Source organism: Micropterus dolomieu, linkage group LG20 (assembly GCF_021292245.1).
Source record: "Micropterus dolomieu isolate WLL.071019.BEF.003 ecotype Adirondacks linkage group LG20, ASM2129224v1, whole genome shotgun sequence".
NCBI classification, from domain to species: Eukaryota; Metazoa; Chordata; class Actinopteri; order Centrarchiformes; family Centrarchidae; genus Micropterus; species Micropterus dolomieu.
In genome coordinates, this window is record NC_060169.1 from 8,610,668 (window position 1) to 8,637,817 (window position 27,150).

The 27,150-nt window shown below is 37.0% G+C and overlaps 2 protein-coding genes across 13 annotated transcripts in view; both read right to left on the reverse strand.

Moving 5' to 3' along the window:
* neo1a (neogenin 1a) overlaps window positions 1-27,150 on the reverse strand; it is a 629,602-nt gene that overhangs the window by 328,945 nt on the left and 273,507 nt on the right. The gene's annotated exons all lie outside the window — the stretch shown is intronic.
* The window catches only part of gramd2aa (GRAM domain containing 2Aa), a 29,489-nt gene continuing 7,008 nt past the window's right edge, over window positions 4,670-27,150 (reverse strand). Inside the window, exons 3-12 of one of the 2 annotated variants that reach the window (XM_046033355.1) lie at window positions 19,395-19,452; window positions 17,571-17,643; window positions 16,353-16,456; window positions 15,722-15,820; window positions 12,157-12,228; window positions 12,001-12,057; window positions 10,372-10,546; window positions 7,625-7,718; window positions 6,572-6,676; window positions 4,670-6,013 (exon numbers count right to left, since the gene is read on the reverse strand). In XM_046033355.1, the coding sequence (XP_045889311.1) occupies window positions 6,010-6,013; window positions 6,572-6,676; window positions 7,625-7,718; window positions 10,372-10,546; window positions 12,001-12,057; window positions 12,157-12,228; window positions 15,722-15,820; window positions 16,353-16,456; window positions 17,571-17,643; window positions 19,395-19,452 (841 nt within the window). In that variant the 3' untranslated portion in view covers window positions 4,670-6,009. Of the gene's footprint in view, window positions 6,014-6,571; window positions 6,677-7,624; window positions 7,719-10,371; window positions 10,547-12,000; window positions 12,058-12,156; window positions 12,229-15,721; window positions 15,821-16,352; window positions 16,457-17,570; window positions 17,884-19,394; window positions 19,453-27,150 lie in introns of both variants that reach the window. The other variant, XM_046033354.1, reaches the window with a different exon arrangement.

Below are 27,150 nucleotides of genomic sequence, written 5' to 3' on the forward strand. Positions count from 1 at the left end.
TTTGAGAATAGTATTATTATTACTATTATTATTATTATTATCTCAGAATTCTGTGTTTTCATGAAAACAAATCTAACTTTTTCTTGATATCTCATTTTCTAAGATAACAACCTCGTTTATTCAGTAAAACAGGGCAAACATTTTTTTCTGCCTATGAGCAACTTTAAAGCTCCATATTTAACACATGAAATATCTATGTAATCCATACTAAACTGAAGTGCTAGCTCCCTGCTTTAATTTGTGCTGAGTTAAGTTAAGCTAACCGGCTCAACAGAAAAGAGAATAATAAAATTAATGCTTTAAGTTTGTGAACTATCTACCCCATTAATACAACAAATCAGTCTGTCTTTAATGGCTCAAACTAATAAATAAAAATAAAAAAACAAAATTTTCTTATTTTCACCACACATGCAACTTTTATAAACACACAGTGTTTATCGTACACTGTGTCACTTGGCGGACACTTGTAACCAAATCCACTGATTCTGTGGAAAGTGTATACACACTGAGTTACGAGGGACCGCAGATCTTTCAGTGATGGACTGGCTGGGTTGAATTAGTTATTGCTGGAAGGAAAAGTAAAGAAATCCAAAGAGCTGATGAAGTGCAGATGCTAACACAGAAAAAAAGGGCAGACAAAAAGAAAGAGAAAAGGATGAAAGTGAAGAGAAAAATGAAAAGGTACAGTAAATAGATTCAAACCTTCATGGTTGTTTTTCCTCCATATCAACCTATGAAACAACAATAAATTTTGCACTAAAGCAGACTTGAGCAAAATTCATGACTGGAGAAGGGTAAATTCACCCTTATATCATTTAACAGTGTATATATCATACATTCTTATGATTCAGCACATTCAAGGAGTTATTTTGTGCCAAAATGTTATGAAGTATTGTTTTGGCTCTACTCTGACTGGCTTTCCATTACTCCCAGAATGACTCTCAACAGCTCTCCAGAGAATGGGTGTGAACTTGTTCTTCTCAGTCAATGGTGGGCATATGGACACAACTACAGCGAAGCTATCCAACTTGTTTGTGAACACTGGGGTGTGTCTGTGGTCACAGTCAACCTCTGTTAATCAAAACACAGTTTAACATGTGGCCACATTGCATTCTGGTCCTTTGAGGTATGCTGGCAGGGGATAAATGAAAAGTTTTACCATTGAAACATTCGAGTTGCTGACTATATTTTTGTAAAATCAAACCCATTTGGGATGATGTCATGCCTCCCCTTTGGCTGGTTTTCCATGGAAATAAGAAAAATACACCCCTATCAACTGAGTTCGCATTGATTTTTGATCTCAAACAGAATTGTAGATACATCTGGAATAGCTGATATAAGTCTGTCAAATCAAATACCTCCTCATTTTACACATTTTCACATAATTTAGTTAAATTCTAGTCATGGAATATTAAAGAATGCCATTTCCTAAGCCTTGCCAGGTGATATAGTAATGCATGTACATCCATCTTACTTTTCAAATTTGCTTATTTCAATTTGCATGGTTTCATAAACATGCACTTACATAACTGTATAAATATACATAAAGAAAAATGTAAAAGGAAAAGCTATCATTTTATTGCCTCAGAGTAAAACATTTCATATATGGCATTTGTAATTATATTCTCTCTGGATATTTGCTTCCAAACTCTCCTTGTATAGAAAGACATATTTGTGAAACACGGCACCTCTTACTTCATAAACTGATTAACTGTAATGCACTTGGATTGTGTTCTTAGTAGACGTGGACACATTTTAATGCACCGCTAAGGTAATGTATTCTTGGAATACCTCCAGTAATGCTGCCTGTATGTGATGATTTTACTGTGTGTAATACAGACCATTACTGAGAAGATACAGTCAGAATTCTCCTTCACACCAGAGAGGTCAAAGGTCTCCTGGAGAGCATTCCAGGACAGACAATACGGCTCCCTGGAGGTATGGAGGAGGCTGCAGCTTGTCTGGCCATCTGCTTCGACCTGTCCCCATTCCTCTACAGCTAAAACTGACTCCACACTCACACTTACACAGTGTTACAGTAGTTGGCCCCTGCCCCTTGTGCTTCTTAAGGTCTCCAGAAGGCTTGCTGTTCAACTGAGGCCAATAAACTAGGTGCTGCATGAACTAATAATTATAATAAACTTGCTTTTACAGTACTTTTAATACATAGTCAATACACAAGTTACAACTGGCTGCATTGTTAGAAAAACAGGCATTCATCAGTGGTGGAAGAATTATATTTACCTTAAAATAAATAGCATAGCCTACATAGTACAGATTTTAACTATCTCTTCTTTTCTAAATGGTTTTGGTCATAACAAACCTGAAATCTGATTCGGTGGAGGTTTTGGATGACGGCAGAATGTTGTAATGTAATGAACCAAATCTTTAAAGGTTTCATATCCACTTCATTCCACTTTTCATTCCTTAAGTTAAGTTGCTTCTTTTATCCATTTTGATCTTCAAGTGGAGTTTTCCTGGTTACTCCCACATACTGTATATATTGTCAGTATGCCTCTTCAAACAGTGGTCAGGAGGTTTTCTTGGTTTGTTTATGGCTGTACATCCAGAAATTCTCAAAGTGAGGCTTGCATCCTTCACATGTACTTAATTTTACTCTTACTTCACAACTTACCGTCAAAATTCTTGGTAGATGTCAGAGACATTTTTCAACAGTTTCAGATACATTTATGATTCATGCTTGATTTAGGAATTCTAATCTTCCAGAACATGAAATCACATATAATATGCTGACTGAAGAATCTCCAATATCAGTTTTAGGTCCTTGCAGCAGGTCTCTCCTCTGTTTTTAAAAGTACACACATGTACTTACAAAAATTATTTAAATAACATGTAAAACAGAAAGAGAGAGAGATAATTCCAGGTCTTATATAAGAGATTAGTCTTATAACTTGAGCTTGAAACACATTAAAAATCAGAGCAGTTCTCATCAGTTCAGGGTTTGATTGTCAGTAAATTTGTTCAGGATTGGTTGTGCCAGATTCCTGGCATATTCCTTAGACAGTTTCAGGGCACTTGACCATCTGAACCAGGTGTCTTCCTCTCTGCCCACACCCCAAGTCAGGAACTATGCCACCTATCAATCATTGAGGTTGTCATGGTGTCCATGTGGTCCAGCCTTGGAGGTGGCAAACTAGAATATTGCGCAAGTGACCTATTTTCATTAATTTTATCCCGAGTTTCATTGGAATATTTTAGTGTACCATCATGAACTGTATATTCATTGCTCATTTTATACTGGATGGTTGTAGGTGATTTCAGATAATGTTACAATAATACAGGTGGAGTGTGCGAGTATATTTGGGAGTTTGGTGCTCTGTGCTGGATGTTCACTAGATGTCACTGAAGTTACTTCTAATGAGGTTCAGTGCCACACAATCAATTCAATACCCAAGAGAGTTTCTTTCACCCAGCTTGAAATCTTAAAATGATTAAAAATATTTTAAATTTTGGTGTGACACAAAAGGCAGACTCGTACTATGACTGAATTCGATTTTTCAATCCAAATTGAGTAAACAAATTAACGTTACATTTTTATTTCATCTTTTTGAAATTAATAAAAGAAGTTATGACCTTTTAATTTTCATTGGTTCTTATATTGTTGATACAAAGGTTTTTATTTTATAACATTATTGCCACACACACACACACACACACACACACATACACACACACACACTCACACACACACACACACACACACACTATAAACTGCATAATACTACTTACACAGGAAAATGCAACAGAACAGAATTGTCTTTTAAACTACTTTAACCAGAACTTTAATTCATATTGTAGAAGATATCTTTTGTCAGGAAATGATGCATGAATCTTGGGTTTAATTATTAATTTCTTTCTATATTTCAATTTGTAATGCATTTATAAAAGTATAAATATCACATAGCTTCAATGAAGAGGTGGAACAAGCTGATCTAGAGAAAACTACACTGTCAGTGTGGAGCAAGGTAAGTTATTTTCAAGCTCAAAGCTATTTAAGAGTAAATAAAGGAGTTAAGAATTGTTCCAGCTCTTCCTCTTAGTATTTGCTTGTTGTACTTTAAGTGTGTTGCTCTATTCAAAAGCATGGCAGTATGATTTTGTACGGAAATGGTGTCAACTGTTTATCATTTAAGCAATCTGGGCTGCAGATGTCCTTTTAAATTCAGATTGCATTTGTCAGGCAAAGGGCCTGATCTTGAAAATTAGAAACTATTTGTTTCATAAACTGTCGGAACAACTCTCTCTCTCCCTCTCTGTTTCTCTTATTACTGTTCTGTATATTTTCTTTTAAAAATGGGACTGTGTCCAACGCCAGGGTCAAATGTCAATAATTACCACAATCTTATTCAGATACACTATTTACTTAATTTATTAGTAAAAGCACTGGATGCCATACCCTTACAGTACGACATATAACTATCACTGTTGTCACATGAGAAGCTTGTTACTCCAGCTCCCTTCATGTCAGTCACAGGGTTTCTCTGTGGATTTAAAAACCTTTATGGAGCCTTTTCAAACCCCATCAGATGTTTTTTACAGCTTCTGAGCAGCTGACATTTTAGAAAATACACATTTTTAACATATGAAAACAGTGACAAGTTATTCAATTTAAACTGAAACATGTGGAAGAAAACCAATGCCACTTGTGTACAGCCAACACGCCATATGTAATTTATTAAGCATTAAGTTCTTCTGCCAACATCGTGTTCCAGTTGTATAATTTAGGCTGAGTTGTAGAGGTTACCAAAAATTTGCTGTGCTGTTGGAGTCAAGGCTTTTCGTGGTGGTCCAGTATATAATACCAATATGACAGGATGGAACGTTGGATAGTGAAGTCTTGGCACCAAAAATGGCCAAAAAATAAATTAAAAGCCGCTAAAATGTTTACTCTTCATTTTGTTGCCTATTTAATTAATAGGAATTTCACAAACTATTCTAGGACTACATTTCACCCATGACTAGAAAATTTGTAAAATTATTTCAGACAAAGATATGACAATGTGAACACTCAGAACCTCACTTTTTAAGTCTTTGGTGACTTCATTTGAGATGCATAAAAGAAAACATACCCTGGATTTTCCTTTTCACACAGCAGATTAGTACAACTAAAAACAAAAATAATGCATGTCATCTAACCATCTCATTCACATTATGGTTAACACCCACAAGTGGTGTTATTTCTTCAGTATATTAAAGCTAAATGACAGGGACCATCATTCAGTCAGGTGTCTGTGGTCATAACATTACTTCCTTCTATAAATACCTTCAAAAATGCGGACTGAGTAGCTATCGTCTAGCATAAAAAAGGATCTAAAGTCTTACAACAGTTACATACATTTGAAATAATGTGGACATTTTAAAAAGTGCTTTCCCAAGGCTAGTTTTAGCCATCCCACTGATGGCTATGGCAAGATCTCACCAGAAAAAAATCTTTTGATTTTAGTCCACTTGTCAGAATTTGTCGGACATTAATGTATGAGTCACTCACCTGAAATATCTTTACTATCAGTCTTTTCAAGTAATTAATGTGTTGAATTATCTCTTACCTTTCCATCCTCCAACACCAAGCTCACCTCTACTCTCCATCACCAATCCTAAACCTCATCAGTGCCCGCAAACATTTTAGGGTTAAGGGCTTTACACTGCAGGGTCATGTGGTTAAAGATGAAATGTCTGTGAGAGGGAGAGGCCAGGGTAGACAATCATAATCTACAGTAAAACCTACTTTAAATTCAGAAATAAATAGACAGTCTGTTTGCATAGTCTGGAAGTGATCACTAAATAAGAAGTCATTCCACGGCAAGAAGGTCCGTAAGATGCCTGGACTCAGGTTGATGTTGCTCCTTTACGTTTCACGGCTGTTGCGGGGGTTTATTGTTTCTGTGCTCTAAAGCTGGTCCTGGATCTGTGCAGGAGGGTATCTTCAACTCAAAGCAGGAGAAGAGAAAAACAGCAGCCAATCCGATGGGTCACAGCCGACAACAGTGGCTACCTGGATTAGAAGAAAGCAGCCATGTTAGTGTTAGGATTAAGAAGAGGGTAAATCAACAGCCTACGTCACCCTTTTCGGATTGTTTAACCCTTACACTGATCCCATACACACACACACACACACACACACACACATTCACAGATACTGTACATGGGCAAACCAACACAATATTTAACTATCACATTGCAAACCTCATTTGTTTTACATTAATTTATCTATAAAGGGACAGGAGCTGCAGATTAGCTTGAGCTAGAAGCCCTTTATGGATTACATCTGATACATTTATTTTGATGTAACAATATTCACCAGTTGTCTCTGTTAAATACAACAAATCATATAATAATACAATATAATAAACTCTTCTTGTTATAAATTCATACTATAATAATTGTCTCACACCTTTGGTTAATTTTGTTTCCTTTGTCTAAATCTCAACTTTCATAACTAGTGAATGTCCTCTTTCTTTGCTATTTTAATGTGTTGTGTTTCTTCTTTCAATAAAAACATGTTTCACATGTTCTCAAGTACTGAATATGTATGTAGCCTATGCAGCGTCACCTCTCTCTCAGGGGCAGATTTGGGTTACTGAGGAAGGAAAGCTGCTGCTCCAGACTGCATACACGAAAGGCCAGGTAGCACGATGACAGGATGAGGAGAATAATACTGATGAAAGAGGAGGAGACCCGCAGATTAGTTAAATGACTAATTATTAAGTTTTAGGATTGTTATGACATTAGACACTGTCTGACACAAAGAGAACTGTAATGCCTTTTGATGAACACTGGGAGGCAACGTTTGACTTCCTGTCAACATATCATGGTACTGCACTACACCACCTTAAACAATCCAGTTTCAATCTGTCTTAAAGGACCATAGCAGTGGTTTTACAAGTTTTAACTGCACAACTGCAGTTCATGTAGCACTTTTATATTACTGCTGAATATTTTGCAAGTAGTGATGAAGCGTTTCAAAGTGCAGAATATTTCAAATAAACCTGCACATAATAATATAATTAATAAATAATAAAATAAATAATGCATTCATTTAATTATTTTTGGCTCCATTACATATATTGGGTATTCTATCATAAGTGTAAATGTATATAGAGTTTTCATTGTAACTTTTATGGATTATAAACTTATATGTGTGAGACAAATAGGGGGGATCCTCAACAGGGGGGTCAGAGGTCACTGTCGGCAATATGAAAAACCTTCAGGAACATATAGAGATTCATTGCTCTGTCAAGGACACTTAAGCAGAGTGGCGTCATGCCTTCTTGGTGAAGGACAACTATGATCACTATGATGTCCTGCTACGCTGGAGGGCAGGCAGAGTAAGGAGAGCCGGATGTTCACTAAGACAAATTATTTGATGCATTGCAATGAATCTTAATAATTAAGTGAAGTCTCATAAGAGGTAACCTCTACGTGGAAATACACAAACTAAAAGTGTTTTAACAGCTCTGATCCCCTGTGTTCAGTTTGACCGTTTGAATCGCACACTATTTATATCTTCATGTTAATGCTCACAGTGTGTGTGTAGCTGTGAGTCAGCTGTTGGAGGAGGTGATGGTGGTGTTGTTGGTGTCTGGGTGTCCCTCTGTATACTCACAGCAGGGTGAAGAACTTGAGCAGCTGGTACTCCATCTGGCCCAGCTCTGCGACTGGCTCTGATAAAAGACCTCGGTCTGTTTGCAGAGCTCGTTCTGTAATACACACACACACACACACACACACGCACACACACACACACACACACACACACACACACACACACACACACACACACACACACACACACACACACACACACACACACACAATAACATAAAACCATTAACAGTACTTGGCTTGACTGTACTGCATGTTTCACTTTTAATATTGCTGGCCCACCTGTTAGTGTGACTCAAACAAGCATACAGCGCTCTTACACAGTTAATGGTGTGAAAATGTGCACTTTGGAGCTTGAAAAGTTAATACAATAATAAATAAATAATAATAATAATAATAAATCTTATCAATTATGCCTTCCAAAGGGCACTAGTTTTGTTACATATACATACATATACATATGAAACGTAAGAGGATGCAATTAATTGATATAAATGAACACTGGGAACTGTCAGAGATCTCCATAAATAATTGCTCTTTATATTAATAAGGACATTCTGATCTATGCATTTTATATCATTTCATACGAAGCTAAGGCTCCTGTAATTATACAAGATTAATTTGTATGTAAATAATTTAATTACTTGCATTTTGGACTTAAACCTTATATGAAAACAGTTTTTGCAAATTTTATTTTAAAAGAGGAATAAATAAAGAAACTTGTGGGCACATATCTTTGTGTGAGTGTGTATACATGTATATGTATGTATACAGTGTAGGCAACTGCATATCTTCTTTATAAATATAATTCATATTTTTTTTTCTTCCCGTAATGCTGCTTTTATATACTTTGTTTCTATTTTGTCTATTTTCTTGTTTTATTTTATTTAAGTTAAAACATTTGAATATTGGTTTATACATTTTCTGTGTGTGTAGCTTGGAGGGGACTACGTCTGCACTTCATTGTGCGATTGCAAATAACAAAGCAGAACCTTGTGTTGTTTTTACTGTATTTTCATTCATTGTTGATTAAAAATATTGCAAACATTGAATACTGTACTCTGAATAATACAAAACCCTAAGCTGACTATTATATCCCCCTGTCTCGATTATTATTACATGCCAGCTGAAGTGTATGCATTGCTTGTTTTTTGTACAGGTCTTATTTGTGTGTGATGTAAAGCTACTATAACACGTATAATTACAGTACCTCCAAGTTTTCCACTCCACATGTAGGCTGTGATGATAAATGTACACAAAAGCTCATGCTGATCAAATATCCAACATGTATTAGAGAATAACATTAATGTAGGTTAATATTTAGAAATGATCCAAGGCCTGTCAGTGTTAAACTGTCCTCAGACAACTTTGACAGCAGACATTGTTTGTGATAATCTCTACTTAATCTGCATCCGCCCAAAGGTTTTTAATACAAGCCCACGCATGATTTAATCTCCATTTGGAGCTTAATGTGTTGTTGCGTAAAAGTGATGCTGCCATCCAAAAGCAATTACTCTCTGTCTCTCTCTCTAAAAAACACAGACACATGAATGAAATTCAACTGAAATGAAAACTTAAAAACACAAACACATACATCCAGACAACTTAACTCTATATCCATGCCTCACAGTATAAATACGATTTGACGGCAACAAACATCCACACTGAAGTGACATTTTGGAGACGTAACATCATTCCTGTCCTCAGTTCACTGACTCCCTATTTCATCTAGGTCAGACTACAAACTGTAACTTATTACCTATAAAACTCTTCATGGATTAGCACCTCCTTACTTAGAAGAACTCCATAAATATTTTATTCCCCCGCATATAGTTAAATTACAGAGTGCATGCTCTCATTATTCTAAAGATTAATAAGCAATCTATTGCTGGCAGCAATCATTGCTGGAGTATTTTCTTGCTCCAATGCTTTGGAATCCCAATCAAACAATACTGAGATTCAAATTAATTATGTATTAATTATTTTAATATAATTCATAATTACAATTGTGTAATTGCTACGTTGTTCTGGTTTTGTTGCTTATTTCCTGGCTTTACTGTAGAGAAGCAATATGCTTATAGCATATAGCAATAGATTTTTGATGGACTGTATATTAATTTTTGCTATGTTTGGTTGCTTGTCAGTGGCATCATATCCCCTTTACTCCTTCTAGTTGTTATAACCCACTCAGAGAGTGAGGAAGGCAGTCGTCAAAAGTGACTAAAGGTAATTTGAATAAAACTTTAATACATGACACCGTCCGTGAACATGATTTCTGCCTGACTCACGTCAAGTCAGATAGATTTTCATTGGCAATGGTGGTTGTTTAACAATGAAGACAACTTAACGACGTCATCAAACTACGTCTTTTGTTATTGTTTTGATGTGAAAGACCCCATAGCGGCAGAAATTATATACTGTATGTTTTACTCAAAATATTTTACAAAGAGGTTTTCTTATGACACAATGTAGGGTTTATGTGGTAATATCTGCAGTTGTACCATCACAATGTTACAGATTTCAGCATAGAGTTAACCAAGCCAGTTTTTGAAATTGAACTACTTTTGAGATGCAATTGACTCAACTCACTATCCATGAACAGTAGTAACCAGTGACGTGGATAATTCTCGTAATAGACACTTATAAACCCTATCAACAACTTTCAGCAAACTATGGGCAACCTACAGCCGATCAGTCCTAACAAAACTCTGAAAGTGTGTGGCCTTGGATAAGGCCTAGTTTTATCACCTTCTAGCAGCTGTTCTGATTTGAAGGGTGTGTCTGCGGGGCTCATGCTGCTGGAGTTCCCCAGGAGGTCAGGAAGGGAGGAGGACACAGACACCGCTGAGGGTTTCCTTCTCCATTTTAACATTGACGGGAATTCGTCCACCACGGGGAACTCGTCTGGAGCCGGAAACTCATCCTATAGCACAGACGAAAGAGGAGAATGTACTGTCGAGATAGCGATTCAACTACAACAGACTAAAGGAGTCTGAACATCTCAGCTGCCAACACACTAGCGGTCCATTCATCTAAACCAGGGTTGGCAAATGAAATCACCAAGAAATCAATTGGTTTTTATGTGGATTTAAAGGGATTGCCTAATCAACAAACCCTGTTAATATCACTGATAACAAACTTTTTCACTTGTGACCTCTGAAAATAAAGTTATGTCTACATGTGACCTCCCATAATACACATTATAAGCAGTTCAACCACAAAGAAACCAAAAGTTGTGTAAAACTTTTTGTCGTCGCTCCTCCCTAAGACTGAGAACAGCCGATCAGTTATATCAACACCGCATATCACATGATCAGTGGTCATTCATAAAGCATTGCTCTTGGCAATCCACAGAGCTGAGATATATTGATTAATTTAGGTGACAAATCAAAACTTTCAAAGCCATAAATAAATAATGGATTTTAAAGTGTTACTATTATTCACTTTCTAATGCTTTGTTAAACATAGTAAGCCAATAATTAGAAAAACTTTTGGGTGGGGAAAAATTCCTATGGTATCCGTTTATAATTTCTTTTGGGTAATAATACAATTATAATGGGCAATTTGGGCTGAGTAAGTGGTCAAACGATCCAAAAAATCATAGGGATTTTTCACAACCTGACAGCCCAAATGTTCTTCTTGTGAATAGCTTATAAATTATAGCAAATTATTTAGTAGCTAAATAATAAACCCATTAGTTGCGACATTTAAATCCTTTGTAAAGAGTGACTTATGAGAACATTATACCCATTTACTTTAAAACGTTGAAGGCCTACCTACTAAGCCCTATGGAAGCTACAATGTGAAAGATATTCAGCCTTCTGGAAAATTTTAATTTTTCAGTATTTTATGTCTTAATATGATACAAACTTTAAATATAATTCAGGCATCTTAACATTTTCTGGGTTTGATATCAGCAAAGCTCTACATAACCCTCTATGGAATATGCTGGCAACATGAACAAACACCTTTTCTTGGATTAGAGCATGATCAAGGACGTGCATGTTAACAGAACCTAAATATTCCTTAATACAACAGCTGTTCTGTCACAGAGAGGACTACACACACAAGGTGACTTCACAGAGCTCTTTGATAGCATCTTGTTGACTCGGGGGATAATTCACTGCAAGGCTGCAGCTGCAACAGAATGATCTATTGATCCTTTCTGTATACAAAGGTAAGTCAGGCTTCATGTCAGTGGTAGTTGTAAGAGAAAGTGGTCAGAGGCCTTTAGGCTAACATGAAACACGACTGGGAAATATTAGAGTAATTTTAATGCCTATGAATTACCAGAGAAGTTCCAACCACTTTACAATTTTATGATTTTATGACGTTTTTAAAAGGGCTTCTCTCTGTGAAAGACATGTTGTCACTGACCAACGATAAGGTCGGCTCCTCCATGAACTGCTTCAAGCTCAGACTCTTCCCATTGACCTGGAGAAAGAAAGAAAAATCCCATCTTTAACTGACATGTACAGTGTATAGAGTGAATTAATAGTAATAGAAAATGCATGTATGAGTGTGTCCTCTGACCTGTAGGTGTGTGCAGATCCTGCGGAGGACGTCATATACACTGTCTCTTGATAGCAGAGATACAAATACATACTGAGGAAATGAAAAAGAGAAACAGTGATGTTACAAAAACCTGCTGATGGTCCATCAGCACTCAGATCCTGTACTTACATAAATATACTAAAAAAGTACCAATACCACAGCGCAAAAATACTCATGTCAATACAAGTAACTGCTTAAGTACATTACAGAAGTATTATTAGCTAAAAGTTGTGTTTATCAAAAGTAAAAGTACTCATTCTGCAGAAAAATGGAAAGTAAATTATATATATATTATATATAAAAATAATTTCATGATATTATGATATTAACGTTTACTCTAAGTGACGTTTCACTGACAAGACACAAGATAAATATGAGATGGTTAATGGGGAAGGAAAGAAGAAAAAACTAAATGCTGTGAGATATAATTTGTGCTTTTTTTGTGAAATATTAATTTTAACATATCATTTTAACTCTTTAAGCCTCAATTTTTTTTTCTTTGGTGGAATACCTCATCTGGAAACATTTTTTTTAATGTAAAATCTTTATATGAAAAGGAACTAGTAACTATAGATGTTAAATAAATGTTAGTAGAGGAAAAATGCAGGTAGATGTAGGAAGTAGAAGAATAAAGTAGCAAAAAATGGTACAGTATTTTACTGCACTGAAACCCCTGAAAAATCAGGTTTTCATTCATAACCAAAATTTGGTTAGAGGAGAGATGATATTAAACTTTGACAAACCCTGTAGGGGAAACTGAATAAAGAAATAGATGAAGAAGATTTTCTATTTTTCACAACTTGCCTTTGCAAATATTATAGACATGTATCCAACTTTGGCCAATTTTTCTGAAATATCAACATGAGATCATCAGCGTCTGCACAAAGTCTAAAACAAAAGCTTTATTATAACTCTTCTCATGTTGTTAGAAAACAGAATGCAATGGCGCATTCAAGTATGTAGAGAGGGGTTTTAATATTTGTAGTTGCAGCAATAAAACTCATATTTTTACATTCTATAATTTGTGCGAACAGCACTTCAGGGATTCAAAAGCTTTAATCTAGGACACAAAGAGAATATTTTTCTAATCACATTTTTGTTCTAGTTTATTCTTTCTCTGAAAAACTATGACAGGTTATGGCAGCTTACCTAAACATCCCTCTGACCTGGATAAATACCACTGATTTTAAAATGTACTTCTGAATTTATTCATGAGCATTTGACTGTTTTTGTCCAGTCATAGGGTTTTTATCTGTTTTATGATTTTAAGCGAGTTTATAAAACATGTTGTGTTGTATCTCTCCTGACAGTCATGTCAAGAAAATTAATATTAACTGTTGCTTAGCTGAGCTGTTACTTCTTACCTCATGAACTGAAGAACCAACCTCAGTCATTTATAACAGCATGATCGTACTGTACAGAGCCATATATATGAGCATGGTTATGTAATGTTATGTAATGCAGCATATTACACAATCATGCTGACATATAAGGTAACAGATATTTGTCTTTATGCGGTATGAGGGCTGAGGGGTGGAGGTGGCGCATAGATAAGATGCTTGCCTTTGGTGTGGGAGACCTGGGTTCGATTCCCACTGTGAGATTCATCCACCATTGTGTCCCTGAGCAAGACACTTAACCCCTAGTTGCTCCAGAGGTGTGCAACCTCTGACATGTATAGCAATTGTAAGTCACTTTGGATAAAAACTGTCAGATAAATGTGATGTAATGTATGAGACATACCATCCATAAGCTATATGCTGCTGTTCTTTCCTGTGGATCAGACTTAACCAATCAAACTTAGTGGTCTGCATAATATTTCACTTCTGAGGGAATTGGTTTGTTCATTTTCAGCATTATGCCAACCTCAGACAAATTTAATAATAGTGTTTTGCACCAGTACAAAGTAATTTACACTGCTGGGTTATGCTTTGACTAGCTAACTTAACATGTAACCTTAAATAGAGAGACCATGCAACCATTTGAAGGTCACAGACTTTTGCTGAGACATTTTGAATTTATCTGAGTGTTCTAACTTAGTAGGTTAACCTAGTAGAGTTCAGTGCTGACAGTGTGCGAAAATTAAACTTTTTCTTTTGCATTTATCAGCTGTGTTACTCTTTTTATTATTAATTAATGATTTGTGTTATGAACATAGGTGTCATGTTCATAACACTGGCGACACTGTGGAGATGTCCCCACCACTTTTTTAGAGCATTTTTTAAAAAAAAATACTGAAATATAGCTTGCATTTAAAAAATAAATAAAAATGCCTTTAGAAAGGTTTGTTTGCACATTAAGAAAACATGCAATGCAATTAAAATATAGAAGAAACAAGTGTGCATTGTCCAAAAAAAGTAACTTAAGCTGAAAAAAAAGAGAGAAAAGTTGATCTACAGGAGAAACAGATCTGAAAGCAACAAAGAATGCCTGAGAGCTGCACTGCATTAGATTCTATTATATTTATGGATTTTGAAATGATTTGAATTTTGTGTTTCCTTTTACATAAATAAAGACATTTCCACCATAAATTGGTGCAGATAACCCTAACCCTAACCCCCCCGTTCATATATCTTGGCATTGAGGATATCTTTAAAACACTGCTTAAGGATCTTTTTGTCTTGTTATTGTGAATCTAATATTGCGTATCGTAATGTCTCATGAGCTAAGTATCTCTTCATACCCCTAATCTAAGCCCCTATGTCCCCACCACTTTTCGATACAAAGTGACGCCCTTGGTTATGAATAATTGATGTCTGCTTGATGAGGTGCAACACACATGTACTGGGGTGCATGTATGTATATATAGGTGTATAGTGAAGTGAATGTGTGAGGGGCACCTAAAATGTGATATTTTTGAACATTGTGACAGTTGCCATAGCTCTGAGTAGGCGGCTCCTCTGCGTGTCCTGTAGCAACAGTGTGCATGAAGCTGATATATGTGTGATACTTCAAGAAAAATAGAAAATATTCTGTAATCTGTTTTTTTTAATTAAGCAAAACGATCAACGGGAAAAGCAATAAAGACATGACAAAATTTAATTGAGACTAGCATAACAATATAGCCATTACAAAACCCTGTCTGACATTAAAACTAGTAAAAATGTTATTCATGTTGATCTTCAGCTTCTTAGATATAATGGAAAAATTGTTCCACAGAGCCAGGTAGTTGTTTGTTAATCGCTTAGCAGTATCAACAGTAATGTTGGTGCTAATGCTAATGCTAATGTTATTAATGCTCTTAGGCTATCATTATCCATGGGTTGCTGGGACCAGAACAGAAGCTGAAAAGTACATTATGTCTTTGAAAACACAACTTAATGACAGGCTGTCTGATGTGATAAAAAGTTAAGAAGCCCTTCTGAACAGTGCTGTAATGGTGGAAAAACCCTTCACTCTTTTGCGCTACCACGCTGGGACTCCACTCTGCTGCTACCTATAGCATGGTGTTGTTTTTTAAATCACACCTCTCCTGGAAAATACATCCATGTTGCGCTAGTCAGTAAGTATTTTATTTCACAGCGACTGTGAATGAAGTGCGTACCTTCTGGCCGGTGTCTGTGGTGATAGCCAAGCCGTTGGGCACAAGGCCCGCTGTCTTGTGCTTCTTCACCAGCCTCACAGAAACGACAGGGATAGCCACCTAAAATTGAAAAAGGCACAAAAATAAGATTTATAAGGATTTGAGGAGGCTAACTTAAAAGCAAGATAATGTGAAAATATAGGTAAGCTTGATTAACTGGCATGGAAGACAGACACAGAAACACACTCAGCAAAAGCCCCTAGAGAAAATCAGTAGTGGACATGAAACATGTCTTATTTCAGTCAGAATGTGAGGAATGCAGTCTGAATAAGTAGCTTATTGTCACTCGAATGTCAGGAGAGATTTGGTTTCAAGGAAATTAAGAAAAAGGAACAATGCACAACATCAAAGAGAAAACTGCTTAAAGGTCAAAGGTTCAGCAAGTCTACCTTTTCTTGGTACATGATTTCAGAGAGCAGACACAAAGAGAGAGACATTTTCTATGTTGGAGAATTGACACTAAAAGTCAGCCCATAATCTTGACTGACTTTCAGTCAAATCATTTGTTAATAAGTTGTTCAATCAACTTGTCAGATTGTCCCTCGGTTCAACTTTGTCAGTCAGTTTGAGTTGATTAAGCTTTCATTTGTACCTTAATGTCCTTGCCGAAGAGGTTGGCATAGAAACAAAGCCAGTTTCTGGAAATGTAGAGCCGACCTTGTAGAAGGATATCTCTGAGAAGAGCACAGGAGTACACTGAGAACAGAAGAGACAAAAACACTTTTTTCTTTCTTTCAACAATTGTAAACCGGATGAAGAAAAACATACAGGCTTATTTAAACAATAGCTCCGAATCCTCCTACCGCCTCACTGGTAGTTATGGAAAATCACTTTTCACATGATTGGTTTTATTTTGATAGGTTGCACATAGCATTGAAGTATGTGGTAAACCAGTTTGAACTGTACAAACAGAGGAGTTGATACTGTGCAGGAGACATGGGTCATCTTGAAATCTGAAAGCTTGAGTGTTTAGGAGCTTAACCAGATGGCAGAACTGAAGCAAGAAGAATCAAAGTTGGACATAGTGCCAAGATACTGTTTTATATAGGCTTTTGCTTTGCAAGCAGATACTATTGTTGAATATGCAGTACAACTTTGCGTATTTTGTACAGATGCATAATCTTGCATGTTTTTAATGTTTCTGCCACAATTTTACTGGAAGTAAAAGCCTATTAAAGAGTTTAGACCATCACAGGAGACTTAAAACAATTTTATAAAGATACTGTAACATAACACATCCTTCATCTGCTTTAGTGTTGAGAAAAACTAAAATATTGCTGAAAAATATGAATAAATAAAAAAAATAAAAAAATAAAATCACATTTGTGCCACAAATAATGACTCTTGATGTTCTATTTTTAAGATAAATAAGTTCATCGGTTAGCTTCTACAGTGACAGAAATTTGTTAAAATGCATACATTTGTCCAGAGCTTAAAATAGCTTGTTTTGCCCAACTAATGGTCCAAAACTCAAAGATATGTTCAGTTTATAATGATATAAAAATGGTGGTAATAAATTTTTAACAATTGACTCATTTAATAACTGCTATTGACTAGCCTACTCCATTTCAGCTCTAGATTGCATTATTAGCCAATATCTGATATTTAAGAAAAATAAGAGTCTCATATTGTTACTGTACAAGAGCTAAACAGAGTACAATTGAAATAGGAAAAATCCAAACTAGTACAAATGCATGAAAGGTAAATTATAGTGGCCCTGAAGCATGGCATTCAAAGAACATTTACAAGTTGAATAATAAAACAGATGTTACAGTCTAAAAGTTTTCCATCATGGTAAAAAGGACAGTACCTTTCATGAGGATCTCATCCTTGGGCACGCACTGGAACAGTTTGTGGTACTGCGAGTTGTACTTGCTGACAGTCTGTGCAGAGGGACAGGGCAGAGTCATGAGCAGCTCCTTGGTGGACCGGCCTGCCTGCACAGCACCACCGGCCCCACCGGCCACTCCTCCACCACCGGCCACTCCGGCTCCGCTCGCCGCAGACACCACCCTCTCCCTCAACGGACGCGAGCTCTGCACCAGGCTCAGCACGTTGGCACCGTAAACACACACACACTCGCGCACATCCAAGGCCTGGAGCAAGCTGCTGCAAGACACACACTGTTCCCCTGTCGCCAGTCAGTATGTGGCCTGAGATGAAGGACTGCCTCCGTGCAGCTACCTCTATTCTACATACACGTACAAACACACGCCTGGTTCTAATGTGTACAACAACACATACACTACCACAGAGTTACAGCAGCAATGCCTCAGTTTACAAGGCTCTCTTTCTCTGTCTCAAATGCACCTCCAGTGATTATACACGTTGCAGCACCCAGCTGACACCCTCCCTCTCCTTCCTTCACACACATACAGATTATACACTCTCTGCCCTTCATCATTCTGAGCTGAAAAAAAGAAACATCAACCACTGTCGTGCACACAGGTACTGCTCACTACTCTTACTTGAAGTTCTTTCTTTCTCTGCCTTTGCCTTTCCCTCCTTCTATGTGTCAGTTTCTCCTCCTGTTTGTAATGTCAGACTAAAAGTCCTCACTTTTCAGAGAAAATTATACATTTTCCTCACTGAACACACAAGAGTTCTCATTCATTCCCTGCTCTCCTCCCTCACAGCTCAAACTCACCTCAGCTATAGATATCTCTGCTACCAGAATTCTCTCTTTTTTTCTGTCCTGTCTCATGTCTATCTTTCCTTTAACTCGATTCTGCTCAGTTTGCTGTTGTCTGACGCTCCTCTTTTTGTCTTTCTATTATTAGCTAATGCTAGAGCAGCCCCTGTCTATAGAAATTTGGAGCTTACAGTAGATTACATAAATGCAGAGGGTTTCATCACCACTGTGGGAAAGCTCAGAGTTCACGTAAACTGTTAATATTTAATAATGTTCTGACTGAATTCATAGGTGAAATGCCTCAAGATGATTAGTTTAAGGTGTGGTTGTATTATTTCTTCTCAATGATCATAGGGTTACTGTATGTGGCTCATGTCAAGGCTGAAATTTTGAAAATGTCTGGAGGACACTGGCCAGGATTGCAGCAAGTCTATTGTTCCCCAGAGTGCAAAATGATGGAATTGTTAAGCTTTTAAAATGTGGGACAATTTGCCAGCTTAACCACATTACGTAACTTCTCATTAAATTCGGATAAGTTTTGAGGATTAGGTGTTTGTTTTGTGATTTAGTATAAAGTGACAAGTGATGATAGATGAAAAAAATATTGGTCAAAAGGAAGGGCAGAAGAAAAAACATTGTGCTCAACCAAAAGCAAAAATTCTGTCCAAAATTTACAAAAACGGACTTTGCACATCAAGTTTCCAATGTCAAAATTTAGTAAAAAAGACATTTGGTAATTTTTCACAAATTTATAATGGCAGTGTGTCATCATATATGATTCCCAAAAACTTATGCTCCACTTACCATGACAAAGATCTGTTTGAAATATATATTTAATATTGCAGTATAAAAGTGAATCTCCTCAGAGGGAAAAAAGCATTTTAACAGAGAGGGTTCCATTTATTATGGATTAAACATTTAGGTAAAATTAAAACAACTGGTTGGACTTGCTGCAGTCACAGACACAGTTACATTTAGGATCAAAAGAGAGACCAGACTCACTGAGCCCCGGTAACATTTCTTCACATCTTCATAGGAGAGGTCTTCAATCAGGTGAAACCTGTGATGAAAGGAAATAAACTTAAACTAAAATGACACTTCGTCAGATGCATGTTTACTTCTCATTAATAACTGCAAAATATAACATGCAATGTGTTACTGTGGACAAACAGAGTATACTTCAATATAATATATATAACACATCTGAAGACAGATTAATGCCTTCATCAGTCATTGGCAGCATGGCAAATGGTGGTTAGCTTGTGTGTGTGTGTGTGTGTGTGTGTGTGTGTGTGTGTGTGTGTGTGTGTGTGTGTGTGTGTGTGTGTGTGTGTGTGTGTGTGTGTGTGTGTGTGTACATTGCATGAAAATCCCAGCTGGGTCAAAGCTTCCACATGACGAGTTAATCATCAGTGTGTGCATAACTGCAAGGAGACGAATGGCTGTTGCAAAACAACATAATCAAAGATAAATACTGAGTTGTTTAAACACAAATAGTGACCATGCCAGGAGATTATCAATGTTGTTCTTTTTATAGTCAGTATACATGAACACACACACATACACACACACACATCATTGGCATCAAGCTCGCCTCAGGAGGAATAGTCAGAGCTGAGCAGCAGATGTCACAGCATGATACTCATATCTACTGCGAATGCAGACAGAACCACCAAGCAGATAAAATACAGTTTAATCAGCCCTTTAAGGAAAATGTCACTAAAATGAACTGCTGTCCCAGTTAAGACACTTCAAAGAAGAATACATGTATGTAACAATATAATTTGAAAGGCTAGATGTTTTTGAGGGATTATTTTCTGACAGACTTCCCTTTCTTCTTGTATCTTTCTGTAAGTACTATACGTGATTGACAGCGAGCAGAGCACGATGTAACGTAGTGCTGATATGAAAACACTCCTGCTCAAGGAGATACTGATAAAACAGAAGCTCTGGCAAAACCAAATTGCCACTTTGTGTTTACTGTGATGGATTATTTCACTCGAAGCCACATTTCATTTGGTGCAAGAGAAAACAGCATCAAGTGACGGGAGGCCTTAATATCTTCAACCCAACAGAGTTCAGTAGAAATAATCATGATATCATTTTTCTTGATGATATTCAATCATCAAGAAAGCCCAGCAGAGGATGTACTTCCTGCGCCAGCTCAGGAAGCTCAACCTGCCTAAGGACCTGCTTATCCACTTCTACACAGCCATCATTCAGTCTGTCCTCTGCACGTCCATCACTGTCTGGTTTGGATCTGCCACCAAAAAGGACAGGAGCAGACTACAACGGACAGTCAGGTCTGCAGAAAAAATCATTGGTGCCAACCTGCCCTCCATTCAGGACTTATATTTAACTCATATTTCCAGAGTCAGGAAACGGGCAGGAAACATCACTGCAGATTCATCTCATCCCGGACACAACCTGTTCCGGCTTCTCCCCTCTGGTAGGCGCTACAGAGCACTGTACGCCAAAACCAACAGACTCAGGAACAGTTTCTTCCCATAAGCCATCACTCTGATAAACAGCTGATTTCTGCCTCACAGTTTCAGAAACAACTTCTGTATAATAACCCAGTAACTCTGCCTCTAATCAGCCACCTGTTTACTGACTACCACTTATTATTTATTCATCATTCTCTATTTCAGAGCTGTTCATACTGTTATATTGTCATATTGTATATTATACTGTATACCAAATCCACCTACCTCAAGTAAATAACACCTGCACATAATATTTATTCCAGCATCCTTTGCACTATGCTCCATCGCACTGTGTACATGTATGTGTACCTGTATATCACATCCACCTCCAACATGTACATAACGATAATAATTTACTCCTGCATCCTTTGCAAGGAGACATGATGACTGTTACATTTGCCAAACACATTGGTTAAAGTCATCATCTACAGAGCCTTTTCTTTTGTAACATTAAAAGTGATTTAAATACAAAAAAGCAGCCAGTGTTAGGTTACAAAGAAATAACTGTCAGATTAATCTTACCTTATCATACTTGTAATCACAGGTGGACTGTCACTAAGTACTTTTACTTTGGTATTGCACTTTAGCTCAAATTTGAGGTACTTTACTTGGGTATTTATATTTAATGATACTTTATTGTTCTGCTCCACTATATTTCAAAGTGAAATATTTAACATTTTACTGCACTACATCTATCTGATAGATATAGTCACGTTACTTCCAGTACATTTTGCTTCTAATACTTCTACCACTACTTCTACTGCTTATAATATTAGGACTAACTAGCTCTACTCTGCAGTACAGGAACAATGCTGTTTCTTCTACAAGAACCATCAACTGGTGCGGGGGAAGTGAGACAGCTCCTTTTGTTTACCTCTGTCTGAAATCAAGGACACTTTATTTTTAAAATTACCTAAAGTATTTTGATGCTAAATCTGCCATTGTTATCAATGTAAACTGCACAAGTGTTGTGCGAGAACAGACGGGACTTAGCTGAAAAACCATACTAGCCTTACTTGCTGTTAACACAGGTCTGTTAAAACTTTAAAGGAATGTAAATGCAGTGAAAAGTAAAAAGACAATACTATACTAGTGCTAATATATAATTCAATATATTGTTATTATAACAATATTTTACCCTCACTAGTTCTTCCAGAGTAATATTTTATGAAAATGTATTTCTCAATATGGTTGCATTATGATTCAGCAGGACCATCATTTCTATTCTCCCTGAGTGTCTTTCACTAATATACAGCAAGGTGCCTATTATCTTAAAATACCCCTCACTGTTGCGTTTATAGCATAAGGACTGTCAGAGTCCCTCTCTATGAGAGACTCTCCTCTGCTTAAGAAGATAGCGTGACATCTGTCCCAAAAAAGCCCTCCCTGACTCTGCTGCCTCTTTCCATGTCACCCTTCTTCTCATGGTAGAACACAGTGGAGATTAAACTCATTCCGCTGGGATGCTGATTTCTATGTGTGCACAGCAAAATTACTAATGTAAACTTAAATCTGAGAGTGTAAAAATGAAAACATTTAAGTAAGTTACTAAACTTTCAAGAGTGTAAAATCACCTATTACCAAATCACCAAAATCATCATCATAAGAAATTATATTATTTTGGAAAGAAAACCTTTGGGAAACTCATGTAATGCCATTACTATATACAGTACAATTTAAGCCATGGGAAAACATGATAATTATTATCAATATGAATGAACATCTGCTGAGGAATAACATGCTAAACAGGAAAAAGGTCTCTCATTGTACTGTATGAAAGAATCACTTTTAACTTATCAAATAATATTCCTTGGTTTGATTTAGGTTTCATTTTGTTAAGTGTCTTTTTTTAATTGAAGCAACGGCGCTTTGCATCATTATAATATAAATCTAATCATATGACTCTATTGAAAGATGGCCTAAAATATTAAAGAGGTGGTATTATGCTTTTTGACTTTTTCCCTCTCCTTTATTTAGTTATATATCTTTTTTGTGCATGTAACAGGTTTGCAAAGTGAAAAAGCCCAAAGTCCAGCCCAAAGGGAGTTCCCATCTCCCGCAGAAAAAACACCGCTCTGAACTGACTGAAAACAGCTCGTTTGTAGTCCAGCCGCTTTCCTTTCATCCCTGTGATGACACAGAGATGAAAGCAAAATGCACGTCATATAACGGCTCGCCAAGTGGCTTGTCTGACACGCCCTCAAAAACACCGGTAGAAAAACACTGACTTGCAGCACACACCTCTCCACTCCCTTCCAAACACTAGCTACCCTCCAGGCAGTCAATCGACATAATGTTACTGTGATGTACAGACAGAGCTCAGTTAAAACTTTATGGATGAAAGATACTTTTCTTACCGATTAATAACTCACTACTCTGAAACTCATCCTCCAGTCCATGTTGCTAAGCTGGTAAGAGGAAAATAATAAGTTGAACCGAAGCCGTGTTTACCAGCTTCTCACTGACCCACCCTTCTCTGCTTCTGATTGGCTAGTAGTCCTTAACTAGGAACCACGCATGTGCAACTCTCAACAAAGATCATATAGAGGCAAGATGTATCACTCAATAGCTAAAACAAAGCCTTCAACACAGGGTGAAAAGAGGAGCTGCAGCAATGTGCAGTATGACAAATATATGGTTTTTTTTGAAAATTAAACCATGTAAACCTGTTCTGGTACAACCCCTAAATAAGATTTTGAACTTGAAAATGAGCATAATACCACCTCTTTAATAAATATTAGAGGGCAACAGTTTCAAACTGAACTGTTATGTAAAAAAAAAAAACAATACAGTGGAAAGGTGAGTTTGAGAGCAACAGTTTTGAGAAAGAGTGATAGACATAAAGAACATAAAGATGCTATCAAAAGAATGCTAAAAAAAACCCCAAAGCAATGAGCACTATGTATAGTTGACAGAGAGGATAATTAGGTGCTTTGACTGTCGTCTCCTGCCACAATACAAATCAAAACACAGATATTACTCACACACTGTGTAAATATAAATATGAAGGCATTAGGGCTGACCCCGAATAGTCAAAGATTCGATGCTTCGATGGGCGGAGCCTGATTCGACTGTTAATCTCACAATTGAAGCTTCGCAGCAAAACGAGGATCATGCCATTTTGGCGATATGGGGATGCTCAAAGTCTGATTTTACATTGAACCAGTTTTCTCCCAATAAGTTAATATACAGCCTATTACAATACACATTTCAACGTTTAATGCTGTAAATAAACATGTAAAAAGAATAAAACTTTCAATAAATGTTTTTAAATTACGTGAATAAATCCAAAATTGTCACCCTAACCCTGGGTCATCAGTGCGCATGTGTAAGCGTAGCGTGTATGTGTGTAGTGGCAGTGGAGGAACATCTGCTGAAGAGAGGAGCTCCAGCTTCACTGGTGTTGTGCAGAGTTGTCCGCACCTTGCGGGACTTTCGGATAATTTATCACCGTTGATAAACCACATAAATAATATTTTAGCGTTTTTAAATAGCCAGCTACTTGAAATAGACCCGCGAGGAACCGCGACGTGCATGCAGTTATCGGCAACAGTAATGCACGTAAAACTCTGCACAAGACCGGTGAATGACAGGCAAGAGAGAGAGAGAGAGCGCCTCAGTTTAGTTGGAAATTTACAGTGTAAGTTGAATGAAGAGAGACTGCAGCTCTGCAGCTTCTCAAGATTAAAGCGGTTTTCTTGGTTGGGAGCCACTAGTTTAATCAGTGCAGTAAAAAGTATTCCCTGTGTATTGTACTGGAGTAGAAGTATTAAGTAGCATAAAAGTACACTGGTCTTCAAGCATTAGGTCATTCTTTTTAATGTCTTTATTGTTAATCTGCTACCATCTTCACTTCAGATGAAGAGAATCAGAGAATGAGTGAGATAACTCATTACTGGATAAAGACCGATGGAGAGTTTATGTGTAAGAGAGCAGAGAGGTTAGCAGATGCTATGGCTGCCTGCTGTGTGAGTGCATGTGTCCTTGTGTAATAGCAGGGTGAGACTGTTGTTTGCATGTTGGTTTTATACAGCTTATGTCCTAGATGTGCAAAATCATCACTTTTCTCATTAAAATAGCCCTCCAAGAAAAGACTTGTGACCATGTTATGAACAATGGTGCATGTGTGCTGCTCTGCTTGCTGGTTCCTGCCTATAAATAGGCTCCACAGTGGCTTTGCACTCCCAGGTGGAGAGAAGAGAGCGATTATTAAAAACACAGACGGCTCTGTAGGGATTAACTGGCTCTCTACTCTTCGCTCTCCATCTGTCTCTTTCTTTTACACAAGTTCCAGGTCTTAATCAATACTGCCGGTATATGGAGGTGAGCGTAAGAAGAAAACCGCAACAGGCAATTCCCATCACAGCGTTAGGAGAGCTGTGAATGTGGTTTTTTACAAAGGGTATAAACAAGGTCATGCTGGGATGACATTAGAAAATAATGGACAGTTGTCAAATATACAACAGGGAAATCTAGCTTCACTAAAATGTCATTTAAGGTTTATTTTGGACATTATTCAGAGGATCTGAGATGAATTCACAGGCCCAGGAGGAATCATTGGATTTCCCAGCTGAAGTAAAAACATGAAAATTACTAAAGCAGGGCTTGTAAAGTTTTCACACAGCAACAGCAGTAGCATAAGTTGGTATCCAGGTGCCAGGAGGCTCAGCATTGTGTTCATGTAGTGAAACTTACTGAGTCCTGCACATAAGGTATAATAAGGCGTAATAACCCAAAAATCTCACAGAGCAAGAACAACTGTTTTAAATCTCTACAATCATTTCAAAAGCTTTGGTTTGGCAATGAAACTAAAACTGTTTATCAGCTTATACCCCTGTAGCAAGCAAAACACTTGCTGCGAGTGAGTTTGTGTGTATACGCATGCGCCTTTGTCAGTGTATCCTCAGTGCCCTTGGCTGTGAGGCTGAATGGTGAAACTAATTACAAGCTCAAAGAATCCTAAATTGAATCCTAAATTAGAAAGCGAACACCTCCCATCGGTGGCAGTGGACTCCCAGTCAATAATTTTAGCTGGAGGAGAAGAAATTGGGACTTGGAGAAGTAGATAGACTCACTATTAGACTTCAAAGTATCCACAAGAAAAGATAAGGAATGACGAAAGGAGTAGAGGAAGTTTCAAATAGTCTCCTGAGTTTAAAATCTAATTCAGAGATCACATTTGATCTAAGACTTTTTTAAAGAAAAGGTTTACACAAATGTGAAATTTAGTGATTCTTTTATCTATCTACCCACATGCCAGTTGATTTTTTGTTTTGTACAGCCAACCAACACACACTTAATGAGCACTTGTAGTTCCATCTCGAGCCTCAAACTACCATAGCTCTTACCAAAGCTATCTTTTTACAGATGTAAGTAAATTATATGTATATCGTGTTTTATAGTCAAATATTGGGACACTGTACACAAATTCAGTACTAATTTCCATATGTCTGATCATTTCCTTCTTTCCAACACACACAGCATCCTTGGGTTATGTTGCATGAGCTGTTCAGAGGATCTTGATAGATATTTTAAACTTTTATTTGAGCTGTAAACACTGTCAGCTATTTAGGAGATATAACAAGAAAAGGCCACCTTATACGGTGGAATCTTTGTGTTCTTTTATTTTAACGATTTCTCATAAAATCACTGGAAAAGCTTAAATGTGCACTAATATTGATTATTTTTAAACTTGCTGTTTAAGACACATTACCTGCAAACATTACACAGGCTTATTAATAGCAATGCTGCACATACACAGACAGTTGAATTAATAGAAAACAGTTTCCAATCAACAGTATTTTACTGTGTGTGAAAAATAGTGTTTGTGTGACAAAAACTATAAACACAAAAAGACATAGTGTTTAGCTCATAGTTTTGGTTTCGTAGCACACTTAATTTATGCTTGACTCATTAACATCCATAGATAAACCCACTGTAAGCTACCTGCCCAGCACCAAACTGCAGACAGAAAGTTAGCAACAAGCTTGTCAACATATTAGAGAATCTAGGAGCTAAGAGCTAGATGCTAAATATAAAATGGTGGAGACCAACACAGTGCAGAAAGAAGAGTGAATATTTGACATACACTCATCACCTGGCCAGAGGCATGATTCAAAATGAATGTTAATGTTGCTTTGTGTGTCCTGGATGTGTAAATAGTAAATTATTTGCTAACTTATCAGCCACAACAACTTTAAAAGCCAATATGTGGTGGTATTTGTCAGCTTGTTTTGATTAATTAATGCAGCATTAAATAGTTATGTAAAGGA